The 15,627-nt window shown below is 39.4% G+C and overlaps 1 protein-coding gene across 1 annotated transcript in view; it reads left to right on the top strand.

The window, feature by feature from the left end:
• Window positions 1-15,627, top strand: part of DOC2B (double C2 domain beta) — a 208,695-nt gene that overhangs the window by 151,335 nt on the left and 41,733 nt on the right. The window contains exon 6 of the mRNA XM_053454862.1: window positions 7,551-7,708. Coding sequence (XP_053310837.1) covers window positions 7,551-7,708 — 158 coding nt within the window. The remainder of the gene's footprint in view (window positions 1-7,550; window positions 7,709-15,627) is intronic.

Consider the following 15,627-nt stretch of genomic DNA (forward strand, 5'->3'; position numbering starts at 1 on the left):
TTATTTTAGAACCAATTGGCCTTTTAAAGGACATTCATTAGAATTGGCTTTATTACAGAATCATTTATAGTCAAATATCTTCTACTGGGATCAGTCAGTGCTGTTGGTGCTACTTCATTTGGGTGAATTATTTAATTGTCCATTTATGAAAGCTTTTTCACAATTAAGAATTAGCAAAATAACGAATTACCGTATTTGCTCGATTATAAGACGAGGTTTTTTTCAGAGCAAATGCTCTGAAAAATACCCCTCGTCTTCTAATCGGGGTCGTCTTCTAATCAGACCTCAAATAGAGGTCTGATTATGAGACTAAGATCCAGATCCCCCGCACCGCTGCAGGGGACCTGGATCCTCCTGTCTCACCCCCCCCATCATACACACACTTACCGGTGCTTCCTGCTGTATTGCCGGGGCAGCGGGTTAACGTCTACGCGATCCGCGTAGACAACGTCCGCTGCAGCCGGAAGGAGGTGTGGCTAGCAGCGGGGGTTGTCTGCGTCCGTCGCGTAGACCTTCCCCGACTGTCAGAGACCAGAGTTCCCCACACAGGTGCGGGGAACTCTGATATCTGACAGCTGGGGAAAGTATACGCGACGGACGCATACAAACCCCCGCTGCCAACTCCACCTCCTTGCGGCTGCAGCGGAAGGCGACGTCAACCCGCTGCCCCGGCTGGAAGCACCGGTAAGAGAGGGCTGAGAGGGGAGAGAAAGAGAGAGAGAGAGAGTGTGTGTGTGTGTGTGTGTGTGTGTGTTAAATGGGGGCATAGGGCATTTCTGGAGTGGCGTTAAGGGGGCATTTAATAGAGCACTCTGCCTCCTGAAATGCCTTATACCTCCCTATATGCCACTCTGCCCCATAATATGCCTTTAACCCCCTAAATGCCAGAGTGGCATATAGGGGTATAAGGCATTTCTGGAGGCAGAGTGCTCTATACAATGCCTTTTAACTCCCTTAATGCCACTCTGCCCCCTGAAATGCCTTAGACCTCCCTATATGCCACTCTGCCCCATAATATGCATTTTAACCCCCTAAATGCCAGAATGGGATATAGGGGTATAAGGCATTTCTGGAGGCAGAGTGGCACATAGGGGGTCAAAAGGCATACCATGGGGCACAGTGGCATATAGAGGGTTAAAAGGCATATCATGGGCCACAGTGCCATATTGGAGTAGCAAGCCTGGGGGCAGATGTGCGTAACTGGGGGACAGGTTGGAAAATACAAGAAATAAAAACAAAAAAAATATTTTTCTCAATCATAGCTTTTATTAAAAAAAATAGTTTACATGAATTAACATTTACTGGTAAAACATTTTTCCTTTGGGGTCGTCTTATATTCAGGCTTTTTCTTTTTTTCCTAAGTTAATATTCAGATTTTGGGGGGTCGTCTTATAATCAGGGTCGTCTTATAATCGAGCAAATACGGTAATAGCTCTAAGTACAAATAATACAGAATAAATTATTATCTCTATGTACAAATAATACGGACTAAATTATTATCATGGACTACTGGATGTATCTACCAGATACAGCCTTTAATTAACGACAGTCATTCTTGGGTTGTCTATCTCCTCATTTGTAGTTGTGGATTACAATACAGAGGTAAAACACTCCATCCATTGGAATATAATCGAACATATTCACTTGATTAAGGAGATATTAAATACACTAGCGTTAACAGACATTTAAAAGTGCAATAGTGGGAACTCAAATGAACTCTCCTTTATGGGTATTGAAAAAGATCAACCAGAGGAGGGAACCTTAATCGGTTCCTGTTACAAAAATAATACAAATGTATTTATATAATGTAGACTCTGTCTCTTTGTGCACTACACATTGATTTTAATTCTCCATTTTTGAAAGACATTTTTTTGGAATAACATGCCAAAAGTGTCTACTGTGTGTGTTATTCGGAATATGTGTAACATGTAAGCTAATGAGCTATGAATTATTCCTTTTTCTTTAGATGTGTATCTAAAATAGTGTATATAGCTCTGCCAGGTATGAATAAGAAAAATGCAACACATGGTATTAAAGATAAAACTTATAGCTTAATTAAAACATTTTATAGATAAAAAATGAAGAGTGCATAGAGATGAACGAAACATCTGCTCAATTATCATTTTATCTGCTTTATTTTTAAGAAGCGAAGCTGCAGTAAGGAAGATTCATATAAACAATCGCTTTTTGTGTTCAGGATCCATAATTTCCATAAACAAGTAGGAAAAATGAAAAACATCTGTTCTCATTGTGACTAAATGTGGATCACTAAATGCTACATTTATAAATCTGTCACACACTCACTTTTTATAGTTTTGGAATTGACAAGCTCCCTGGCCTCAAATATAACTATTGTAACCCGTGTCATATCCGTCTCACCGATCTACAATCCACCTTGAATGCCACTGCCAAAATGTATCCTCCTCATCTATCGCTTTAATAACACCTCTCCCTTTTTGTCAGTCTTCTCCCTGGCTGCCTGTTCGCTTCAGGATTCATTTAAAAATCCTGACTCTTACTTTCAAAGCTCTTCATAGTAGTTCCCCTACAACTCACTCGGCACCTAATACACTCCTAACTGGTCTCTCTGCCCATCTAATGATCTTCTGTCCTCTCCTCTAATTCTAGTTCTCATGCACTCAAGATTTTTAAATGGCTGCCCCTATGCTCTGGTATGCTCTCCCCCGGCCTATCCATCTTTCCTCCTGCGTTCGTCCATCAAAAAATCTCTCAAGACCTACTTCTTTAATGACGCCTTTGAATTTTCACGTTAATGCTCTTCCTCCCATCTTCCTTAGCTCACCTTCCTAGTACCTCTCCTGCAGCAGCCAGAATTCTTTTAAATATTAAAAACCCTTTCCATCTATTGAACTCAGTATGTCTTTATTTTTATTTTTTCCTCTGTTATTCCTAGGTTTGGAAAGAAAATATATTTAACATTGCTTTAAGCTGCTTACATTAAAACGTAAAACATCTAAATTTTGTAGCTGCAAGGCTGCACTTTAATTAAAGTACAATTCAGAAAGTAAGATGAAAGCACTATTTTAATTTAAACATTGAAGTGCAGAATTTCCCAGGGCTGCGGCAGCGAAGTCGGTGGCTTTTGATTTGTCTCCTAATGAAAGAGAGCATACAAAGCCAGTGGAAATGCACAGGGAAGCAACAGGAAAGCATATATTTATATGATTTGACAGAAGGTCCGCTAAGGTGCAGCAGGTGAGATAATGATGCTTTAGATTAAAAAAAAATAAGCGGACCTGTCATACACTAAAAACTCACACATACAAATGTTGGTGTTGCCTATTCTCCTGCCTCCATAAACTGCTGATGTAACGTAAAGAAAAAGCAAAAAATGATCTTGTACCAAAAGCACTCAATGACAAAGTATTTTGCTGCTGGGGAAAGTGCTGGCAGCCTCAGCTGCCCTCACTAAGATACTGGTAGATGAGTGTTGAGTACATGCATTGTTTTCGGAAGCAATGCCTGACATCTGCATGCACATAAACATAAGAGCTTCACAATGGAAGTTCATTGAGAGGACGGCACTGAGATTCATCACCTTTGCCTTTAAGTATTATTATGCCTCATATCAAATATTTGGCAGACGCAAGAAGCCTTCTGTTTAACTCTGCGTTATTAGAGGATTTTTAATGGGTTTATTTCAAACAGCGACAGAGCTGCTTTAATGCTACTTCCCTTCTATATTACAATATTACACAAGAGATAGTGTTAATTAAGATGTAGCTTCAAACTATGGCGACACTTATAGAAAGCTTTTTTATACTCTTCTACATCTTCTCTTCTTATTAGTGAAATAAAAAGTAAGTCATGAATAGAATAAACTCACAAAACCTGACTTACCTGTCTGTGATATGACTTACCAAAGTACTTCCTTACCTGACTTAACCAGGTGAAATGAAATCCCACCTCTGCTGTTTTCTTTATCCTGTGATGAATGGGTTTTCGTACCTTGTAATTTGAGGGAATTTTCTTTGTCATTAGTTGTTATACGTTGTTGATGCGCATTGTTGTTAGAACTAATGGTAAAGCTATCATTGTTTAAGTTAAAAATGATCATATGCCTTTGTATTGTATGGAAAGACCAATCCCCCAGGTCAGAAGCAGAAGTAGACAAATGGTCATACCTACTGAATTACCTTTTTGTGTATTTATGGTCTATTATAGTTTGTGGTAAAGAAAAAAAGAGGGAAGTACACAAGAAAGGACACCATTAATGAATTCAAGCAGAGCTTGCAAACTACTTTAAATCCAATAGATGTTTCTAAAGAAAGATGTTCTAATTTGCTAAATAGATGAGCTCATGTTTGCCTAGGGCTTCATTGGCCAATTTGGTGCAGATAATACCTTTATTGACTAAGCAAGTTTTTGAGACTTTTAGGTTTCTTCAGTTATTTAATAAAGGTCATCTTTACCAGCTTGATTATTTCCTCCCATGGCCAAAATCAAACAATTCTATACCTTTGGGCTCCATTAGAAATAAGCATGGCTCTGATAAACCTGACACATGTTATTATTTTACCTCCATGAATAAGCTTTCCCCTCTTGAGCCTGCTCTGATATGTAAATTGCACTAAAAAGGCCGGAAATTTCCCAAATTGCAACAGTGAACATGTTTATCGATAGGAGTATACTTCTAGGAAACAATATGATTTGGATGTTCTCAGATTCTACATTTTAAAGGTCGGTTTGTCAATAGTGTACCTAAGGGCAGAGGTGGCACAGGCAGGCTGCTTATGGGGCAGAGGTGGCACAGGCAGGATGTTTCAGGGGCAGAAGTGGCACAGGCAGGCTGTTTCAAGGGCAGATGCCTACCACGTCAATGTCTGGCTTAGCATATAGTGATAAGGGTTATGCTATACTACGTCAATGTCTGGGTCAGTGTATAGTGATGGGGGTTGCACTGTACCACAATCAATGTCTGGCTCAGTACTTAGTGATAGGAGTTATGCTGTAACATATCAGTTTAGTAACTGTTATTTTTTTAAACATATTTAATTTATTTATAAGTTAATTTATATTTTCAGATTTCATTTTTTCCAGTTGACATACAGTTTACAAATTTGTGAAATAAATATTCTTGCCAAAGTTAATATTTTTGTTTTAAATGGTGGGTGCCAAATACTCTAGGTACGCCCCTTCTGCTGGTTTGTACTACATATAACAGATGACATTTTTTACAACAATTTACGTAAATAACACTTTCTGTATTGCAGTTGGCATAATCCTGCAAACTGTATATTTTATTCTCAAGGGCTGAGACAATCTTAGTTGAGCTATCTATAAAAATCCATACCCTGCATGCATGGGTAAGTTTCCATGACTTTCAGCAAAGTTGACTTGGAGATATATGAAAATAATGGGTTTTGCACAAATTGCCAATAGATAACCACTGAAATGCTTTTTAATCACTAATGATATTTCACTTGATTGGTTGCTATCAAGTTGCACACATGGTTAAATTAGCACTACATGTTATTTATGAGTAAGCGCTAAGTGAGGTGCGAAATGTGTTAAGTTTTGTACAGATGTTGTTTGCTATGATTTCCCTGCACTGATGATATATGGATTGATTTTTACAAAATAAACATATACGAATTGGAAAGTAGCTCTTTTCTTCTCTTTTTTTTTAAGCCATCAGGTGAGGGGTGACCTGGAAAGCAATTGCACCTGTACTAGTCCTCCTATGGGAGGCAGAATTGCAGTGGGGTCAGAAAATATAATATACACACACCTTGGTGGGGTCAAGGGCTGAGGAACGATACACATATAATAGTATTTATTTAATAATAAATATAACATACCATCTATTTAATGAGGAATGGTGTGGTCATTAACATTAAGGGTTAATTAGACTGATCAGACTTAGCATTCCTGACATGCCCTTGCATGCTAACACCCCCAAAACTACTCACTAATATACAATTTATTTGCAAATACATGTGCATGACATGGGACATCTTGCAAGTTACAGGCAAGGGCATATGAATTGAGTGACTATGCGCTTGCACAACCATTGGCCATTTTACAATCCACTATCGTCTGATGCAGATAACATTCTAACGAAGGGATGGGGATGGAATGAGGGAGGATATATCTGGGTCCTGTATTCTTCTAGTCCATTGTATTTTAAGTTTGTAAGTGTTAGCGATCATCACTCTGCTGCAATTAGTAGGGGGTACAGAGAACACTTGGTCTTTTTAATCAATGTTTAAATGCAGTTTTAGGGATTGGGGTATGTTAGTCGCATTTTATTTTAGATTTTCCTGGGACTGTTAGGTGACTCATATTTGCAACTTGCAAGCAACTCATATGTTAATGACGAGTTTCAGTTCACATGAACTCGATTCTCCTGTAATCAATTACCGGTATATGCTAGTCAAGTATTGTGTTTTTGGGAGTGCAAATTTGAAAAGGTAGAAACTCAAGGGGGGACTTGTCCTAATTGTTGATTCCACTGCGATCAGACAGCAATGCTCTATAGTGCTGTTTTTCTGATAACACCAGGTGTCATCAGCAGCAGAGGAATCATCAGAGATCTATGAGATCTTTACTGAGAGGTCATCGCTCACCCCACATGAAGGAAATGTCAAACCTCTCACTGTGAGTGTTATCCCGAATCTGTCAGCAAGGAGCCAGTGATGATGGCTCCTACAAACAGAGAGAAGGCCATGCTGTCCTTAGACAGCCTAATTATCTATATCTGATCATGCCAAATAGCAAGGACATACCATTACATCCTAGTGGTTATTGCATCCACGCTGTTTGAGGTGTTCTAGTACATCTTCCCATTACAAGGTTGGAAGATGATTAAAAAAAAAGATTTATCTGTCAGAAAGAATGAACTGTATATGTGGAGCAGAGGTAATATGGTTCATTGATAAAAAAGAATACATTCATTTTTATATCAAGCGAATTCTTTGTTCTTCAACCATTGCATTAATTACTTGATCTGCTAAGTCTGTTATGTCATGATGGTCAAGTTAACTCCCAAATATGTCAAGTAATCATTAATACAGTGTCCAAGACGGATAGTTATTTTGCTAAAACTATTAGTACCTTGTTTGTTGGTATACTGCAGAAATCAATTGTTATTCTCTGTGATCTTATTATCATCAATATTAGCAGTGTTGTATTATCGTCATCATTCTTAATTGACTCAAAAAGCAGTTAGTTTTTAACATCTTAATTATTATCATCATTCAGCTCTGTAGTCCCACATTGTTTTCTTTTACACAAAAACAATCAGGATTGCATAGCACTTGTTTTGAAACCAATCATGCCGCCTTTGAGAAGCAGATTGTACTCTCTATTCACTAATTATTATTTTGAGAAAACAGAAATTGAGAGCAGAACAGAGCAGTAATAAAATAAAACGCACAAAGCAGATTGCTGGTAAATAGATGTCAGGATCTTTAATAATCCCAGTAAATATATGAAAATATCCTCATCTCGTGTATATATTTATTTTATTCCAGACTCTTCCTGAAGTCGCTTACGCTGTCATTAACATTTTGTATTTCCACCCACAGATAGATAAAACAGAAGACAAGTCTTTGGAAGAACGTGGGCGAATTCTTATATCCTTAAAGTACAGCTCCCAAAAGTCAGGACTCTTGGTAGGAATCATTCGATGTGCTCATCTGGCAGCAATGGATGCAAATGGGTACTCAGATCCCTATGTAAAAACGTAAGTTTGAGATGTCTTTTGCAAACTTTACAGGTTATCATGTGATAAACTATAACACTTTAGCATATATGTAAGATCAAGTAGCTATATCTAATCTGACAGAATTTAAATTAATCATGTTGTGGCATAATGCTATTTGCAAAATGTAAATAATCATTAAGCATCATCTTATTTAGACTTTTTAATTAAGAATTACCATTACCAGATAATACTACACTATATGGACAAAGGTATTGAGACACCTGGCCATCACACCAACAAGGGCTTTTATGACATTCCGTTCTAAATACATAGACATTAATATAAAGTAGGTCCTATCTTTGCAGCTATAAATGCTTCCTCTCTTCTGGGAAGACTTTCCACAAGATTTTGGATTGTTTCTGTGGGACTTTGTGCCCATTCATTAGTAGATCATTTGTGAGGCCAGGCACTGATGTGGCTCACAATCTCCATTCCAGTTCATCCCAAAGGTGTTTGATGGGGTTGAGGTCAGGGAAGTTTGCGAGCCAGTCAAGTTCTTCAACACCAAACAAATCCAACCATGTCTTTATGGACCTCGCTTTGTGCACCACTACAGTGCCCTCCACTTATATTGGAACCCTTGGTACATATGGGCACAGAAGGCTGTGAAAAAAGTGTCTTTATTGTTTAACCTTTTGATGTTTTCTTAAAAAAAATACTCTGCTCTCATGAACATCAAACAATTGCAAATGTTTATTAAAAAATATAAATTGTTTAATATAGGTGTAGCATAATTATTGTCACTTCTATGAATTCATATGATAAAATATATTTAAAGTATATTCCCATTGATATTTTATATTTTCTTAGTACAACTGGGTGACTAGGAACAGGAAATTGTTCAACCATGACTTCACATAGCAAAAGCATTGAAAAGGCCCATTTCCACCATCAGGGCAATGATTAAAAAGTTTCGGTGTGTTTGGGGGTCAGAAAGTGTCCAAAACTGCAATCTGGCATCACCTACATCACCACAAGTTGTTTGGAAGGGTTTCAAGAAAACCCTCCTATTCTCATCCAAAAACAGTCAACAATCAACCAAAGTCAAACATATTCAGATTGCCAAACACTACCGGAACTTCAAATGGGATCGGGTGGTGGGCTTGGCACACATAGAGGTAGCCATATATATATATAATAGTACCTCATGCCCATGATTAAATATGGTGGTGGCTCTTTAATTCTGTGGTGGCTCTGTTATTCTGCAAGAGGACCTGGACATTTTGTTAGGATACATGGCATTATGGGCGCTATCAAATATCAACAGATATTAAAACACTTGACTGCGTCTGCAAGAAAGCCTAAAAGGGGCTGCGGTTGGATATTCCAGCAGGACAACAATCCAAAACATACATTAAAATCGACACAAAAAGGATTTACTGACTGTAATATCATGGTCCTACCATGGTCATCCCTGTCCCCTGACTTGAACCCCATAGAAAACCTGTGGGATGAACTGAAGAGGGAAGTCCACCAACGTCAGTCTCAAAATCTGAAGGCTCTGGAGAGAGTCTGTATGGAGGAATGGTCTCTGATTTTTTGCCATGTATTCACCAACCTCATCAGGGAGAAGACTTAAAACTGCTATCTTGGCAAAGGGAGATAGCACAAAGTATTAACTAAAAGAGTGCCAATAATTGTGCCACACATATATTGAAATGTTTTATTTTTTTATAAACCTCTGTTGTGTTTGCAATTGTTTGATATCCACTAGAACAAAGTATTGTGTGTATCTGTTTTAAGAAAAAGAAGGGTTAAAATGAAAGACAATTTTTCACAGCTTTCTTTGTTCATATTTACCAAGGATGCCAATATTAGTAGATCGCACTGTATTTTGACAAAAGTGTTGCTCTTGTTAGCCTCCCAGGAAGTCGCCTGCAAAGCCAGCACTGTAGCTGGCTGATGGCGAGTATAGAAAGCTAGAGATTTCTTCAGCCAAACAGGCAAATGCATCGGGGATTCTGCAGAACCCCCAATGCAGTTGTGAGGGACAAAAAAGCCATAATTTAAAGAGGAGACTCCTTTGATAACCGGAGTGCCCCTTTAACCTGTTGGAATTTCATCTCTACTTCTGGGCCATGCTATTTTGCTATTTTCTCATGTGTAATCATGAAAGCAGGGCTTCTATATTGCAAATATGATAATAATAATAGCAGTAGTAGTAATACTACTACTACTACTAATAATAATAATTATAATAAAAAAATGACACCTATCTATGGAATAACGCCCAGTCAACATTGCAGAGGGTGTGATAAAAATGTATAGTTTTATTTCTGACTGCTATTCGAGAACGTATACTTTTGTAATCAATGAAGCTACAGTCCCAGCATAGGAAATTTGGACGCAATTACAGCAATGAAAGCATACCTTTCTGTAAATGACAATGACAAAGGTGTGGGAGGTGTTTCCAAACTGAAATCAATATATTTTGAGCTTTCTAAATATTTTGTTTCATAAATATGAAAGAGGGAAATTACAACAGAATGAAAGTGCTGAAAACCTTCATCTTCGAGGGGGTTAAACATGTGATGTATATAATTTTAAACATGATTTTAACTTAATTTTAAACAGCAGCAATTATAGTAATATATTTTAAAAAATTTAACATAATACTCAAGAAATATTGTGAAAATGATCCTAATACATGCATGTCATATAAAACAAATGAGTGGCACTGTCTTTATTTCCACCTAATTAGAGCTCATGAGACTTAATGCAAAGTTGGACTGTCACCCTAAGGGGAATCTCAGTTGTTCACAACAAATGGAAACACATGACAAATTGGAATTGTTGTCCCTGTATGCAGATTGAACTTTCTTTTTATAAAATACCATAGGGAACCAAAGGAAAATATTCATATGACTGGCAGGACTAGGGAATTACAGCAATGTGTTCATCCATGTGATGGTATTTAAGCTGCCAATTTAGGTAGACTTGCTTATCGTACTGTCTGCAAGTCATTATCCTTTCCATAAACATGTGTATAGTAGACTATGTTTGACTTTGTGAAATCAAAAGGAAAAAGCATGCTCAATGGTGATTTTTATTGAAACATTTTGAGTACAGGCGAATATATTTTTCTTTGTTAAAACGTATTCTAGGTGAAGTAAAGCCACATAAATTGTTTTGTGCATTGGGGTACAGTCATGCTGGAATAGAAAAGGGTCTTTCACATACTGTTCCCACAACGCTGGATGCATAGCATCGTCCAAAATGCCTTGTATTGGTGTGGAAGACCTTTGCTAGTCTGCACAGAGCCCTGACCTCAACCCCATCAAACACCTTTGTAATGAATCCAACATCAGCGCCTGACCTCACAAATGCTCCACTGAATGAATGGACAAAGATTCCCACAGAAACACTCCACAATCTTTTGGAATGTCTTCCCAGAAGGGTGGATGCTGTTATAGCTCCAAAAGGGGGGGCAACTTCATATAAAAGTCTATGTATTTAGATTGCAATGTCATCAATGTCCCTGTCGATGTAATGGTCAGGTCCCAATACTTGTGTCCATATAGTATATATGTATATGTATTGGAGGGAGTACAGAGCAGTGGTTACAATGCTACAGATTTGGGCTGTATATCTAGACAAAAAAAATATCAGTTGTTTAATAGGGTTCTTGAAATCCAACTTGGGTGCTCATAGGAGTATGCGTTGGACATGTTCTTTCCTCATATATCATCTGTAACAAGTTCATTGCTGTGTTTACCTGTTGTCAGGAGATGTTAGAAAATCTACGTTAAGGGAATGATCATAAATTTATTAAGATTCATGAAGAGATGAGTTTTCATTTGGCCAACAACTAAGAATTTAGATTGTATTAAGTCTTACATGGAACTGTCTCTTTTTGTGTACACAATCCAGGGCATAGCGAAAGTGGCCAAGTATAGGTACAAGATGTCCTGGTTTCGCATTATCGTGACATATTCCAATATGCGTAAAGATTATACGATACAAGTGTTTTGCCTTTTTATTCCTTTTTTGACTCTCCTGGTCTGAACTGAATGTAAATGGTTATGCTCAATTTTTCCAGCTGTCACTTTTTACTGTCATACTTTAAATATAAGTACATACATAACATACATGAGTAACATTTTGTACACTATACAGTGGCCCGGTACCTGCAGAAGTGACATAGGTAGTGGCCCAAAATATTAAAATCAAAGCAGCACTGGCCCATAGGCCCTTTCTACTTGCCAGTCCTCCACTTATTGTTGATTTATTTCACAAATGTAACTGATGAAATCATTGATACTGAGCTTTTTTTAATAAGAGTATGCTTTATAATATAAAATGGCATATTTCATAAGCACAGAAAAAGATACTATGATCATTTTGAGATGATGACATCGTAATGCTATCTTTTCATCATGACAGCTAATGATTGACCACATGCAGTAAGATTTATGAATGAATGATGTATTTTCACATAGCTGTTAGAATTTTCATGATAAATGTGAGAAAAAAGTGTAGAAAGAGATCTTATTCTTAAAAACCATAGAACCACCCATGTGTCTACAAAATACATATATATATATATATATATATATATATATATATATATATATATATATATATATATATATACTCATATTGATCTGGGAATTCTCTCTCAATAAGGAAGACTAGTAATTTTTCTCCTGTACAGTTTTCTCTCTTTTTTCCCTGACATTTATGTTATAATTAAACACATAGTATTGCACACCATAATCGTGAGACATGTACCTTTTCAGCAAATATTAAGAATAAAATGTGAGTAGGCCAGCAATGATGTACTTTAGACCTTAAACATTGGTGATTATTATTTTGTTGCTTGGGGATTGATTTACTGCTGCTAGATCTAGCAACTCAAAAATCTTAAAACCGACAGAATTATGACTGACATGTATAGATAAATGGCACCTGATTTGCTATATGATTCACAGAAATTTACCAAAGGGATCCGATAGTCTAATCTACTAAGAAATTCTGGGAAATTCCTCTGCCGAAACAGCCCCAGGCTGGATAAAAATAACTACCTCATGAACAGTCTTCCTTTATGTGCGATTTAATACGCTTCAGGTTAAGATCCGTCACAAAAGTCAAAACGGGCACGTTGGTGCAATGGTTTACAAAGGTTTGTAGCCAAGTACAGTGGATTTGCATTAACGTGTTAATCTCCTTCCAGGCAAAACATGAAAATGGTTCATGAGGGGGTGGCCAAAGCATAGCGAATACACCGATGGCAGCACTGAGGATAAATACGTTTCTATATCTTAAGGGTGCCCTATCATAATCATTTATAAATTACTCAACTGTTAGTAATAGTTGAGTTTTAAAAGGATATATTTCAAGAAAATGAGTAGCCGAGAGACATCAAATTATTTTAGCAACAACAAGCTTACCTTTTCTGTGTAATAATCATAACCTTGTGAAAGGTAAAAAATATATATGGTATTTACATTGTATTTTGTTGCCCTTCACCTTTCACTCTATTTTCTAATGGATAAATACAGTTGCACGAGTTTCTGTGGAACATGCATCACATTATCATTTGATAATGCCTTTACATATTGTCTCTTGAATTGATGTGTTTTTGTCACGTTTTTCTATGTTCGCCCAATAAAAGATGTCAACCTTGACTAAATTACAATTTTTTCTGACCTATACATCGATATCCATTTTTCTGTGAATATGAGGTGGAACACCTAAGGCAAAATAATAACCATTATTAGACTTGTGCATTTGTATTCGGGCGAACATGAAAATGAACACGAAGTGTTTTCGTTGTTCAGCCCGAATACGAACTGTAATGGTATGATGAGGCAGGACCCCAGATGGCGGAGGTAGCCAGGCCAAACAGGAACCAGAAAGTCAGAGAACCAACCGGGTCAGACAGGTAATCAGGATAAGCCAAATCAGAATCCAGAGACGAGGTCAACAAGCCGAATCAATACCAGGTGAGCAGGAATCAGGAGCCGAATCAGGAGACAGGAACGAGGTCAACAAGCCAAGTCAAACCGGAGCAGTAGTCACAAGCAATGCACAAGCAAATAGCAAAATACACCAACCAAGGGTGATCCAGAAGAGGAATTCCGGGTTTAAATAGGGAGAGGAGGAGGCGTGTCCTGCATTAAGAGGTCAGCCAAGGTTATAAAAGCATGTTACAAATGTAACGTGCAATATTAACTTTTGACCACACGGTGGCGCTGTGGTACCCGTTTACCGCGTGGTCGGCCATGCGGTGAAGACGCCGACCGGGTAGCGGTGGTACTCGCTGCCCGGGAAGCCGCCTGAGGAAGCGTCGTGGGAGCAGCCATGGAGCGGGGCCGGAGAGGCAGGTAAGTCCTTACAGTACCCCCCCCTCGAGAGCCGCCCAAAGGGCGACCAGGACCCCCACTGGGTTTCCGGGGGTACCTGACATGAAACTGACGAACCAGACGAGGAGCGTGGACTTCAGAGGCGGGCACCCAGGCTCTTTCCTCCGGTCCGTATCCCTTCCAGTGTACAAGGTATTGGAGGGTACCCCGGAAGAAGCGTGAATCCAGGATGGAACGGATCTCATAATCATCCATGGAGGAGACTGAAACAGGACCAGGACTGGCCAGCGTCCGGGAAAAACGGTTAAATATCACCGGCTTCAGGAGGGAAACGTGAAATGTACGAGGAATACGGAGGTTGCGAGGCAAGTCCAGTTCATAGGTAACAGGGTTGATACGACGGCGGACGGAATAAGGTCCAATAAAGCAAGGAGCCAATTTTTTGGAGGGAGTACGTAGGCGTATATGTCGGGTTGATAGCCAGACTTTGTCCCCGGGCATGTAAGTGGGGGCTGGTAACCGTCTGCGATCATAGTACTTCTTTTGATCCTGAGAGGCAGCAATGGACGCAGAACGGACAGAGGACCAAACTGAAGTTAGCCGCTTAAGATGATCATCCAACGCAGGAACACTCGAATCAGGGGATACCGCAGGAAGTACAGTCGGGTGGAAACCATAGACACTGTAAAAAGGTGTATGCTGGGTAGAGCCTTGTACCGCATTGTTTAGGGCGAACTCCGCGAGTGGAAGAAGGTCAGCCCAATCGTTCTGGTTGTCATTAATGAAAGCCCGCAAATACTGCTCAAGGCGTTGATTGGATCGTTCAGCCGCTCCATTGGTTTGGGGGTGATAAGCCGTGGAAAAGGAAAGGGTGATACCCACAGCTTTGCAGAAGGCTCTCCAGAAACGGGAAACAAACTGGACTCCACGATCGGAGACAATCACCTGGGGAAGGCCGTGGAGTCGTACAACGTCTCTGATGAAGATGACTGCAAGCTCCTTAGCTGTCGGTAATTTGACGAGAGGCACGAAATGAACCATCCTGGAGAATCGGTCAACAACAGTAAGTATAGTGGTGTAGCGATGAGAGGAAGGTAGCTCCACTATGAAGTCCATGGCGATGTGGGTCCAGGGACGACTGGGTACTGGAAGGGGCAATAGCAGACCGGAAGGGGGAGTCCTGGGGGTCTTGGTCGTAGCACAAGTGTGGCAAGATTTAAGGAAGTCTGCAACGTCCTTTCTCCAGGAGGGCCACCAAAAACTACGGCCCAGAGCCTGACAGGTGCGCCGGAGACCAAGGTGGCCCGCAAACTTTGTGGTGTGGTGCAACTGGAGTATCTTCTCACGGTATACAGGGGGCACGAACAACTTGTCAGAAGGGGTCTGGGCTGGAGCAGTGGGTTGACTGGCTTGAATTCGTTGCAGAAGGGGAGAGGAAACGGCAAGAGTGACCGCAGAGATGATACGGTTAGTGGGTACGATGGGTTCCGGGTCAGGTTTCTCCTCAGAGGCAGTACAGAACATACGTGATAAAGCATCGGCCTTGGTATTCTTGGACCCCGGACGATAGGAGATTATGTAATTGAAGCGGGA

This window comes from Spea bombifrons, chromosome 2, assembly GCF_027358695.1.
Source record: "Spea bombifrons isolate aSpeBom1 chromosome 2, aSpeBom1.2.pri, whole genome shotgun sequence".
Classification (NCBI taxonomy): Eukaryota; Metazoa; Chordata; class Amphibia; order Anura; family Pelobatidae; genus Spea; species Spea bombifrons.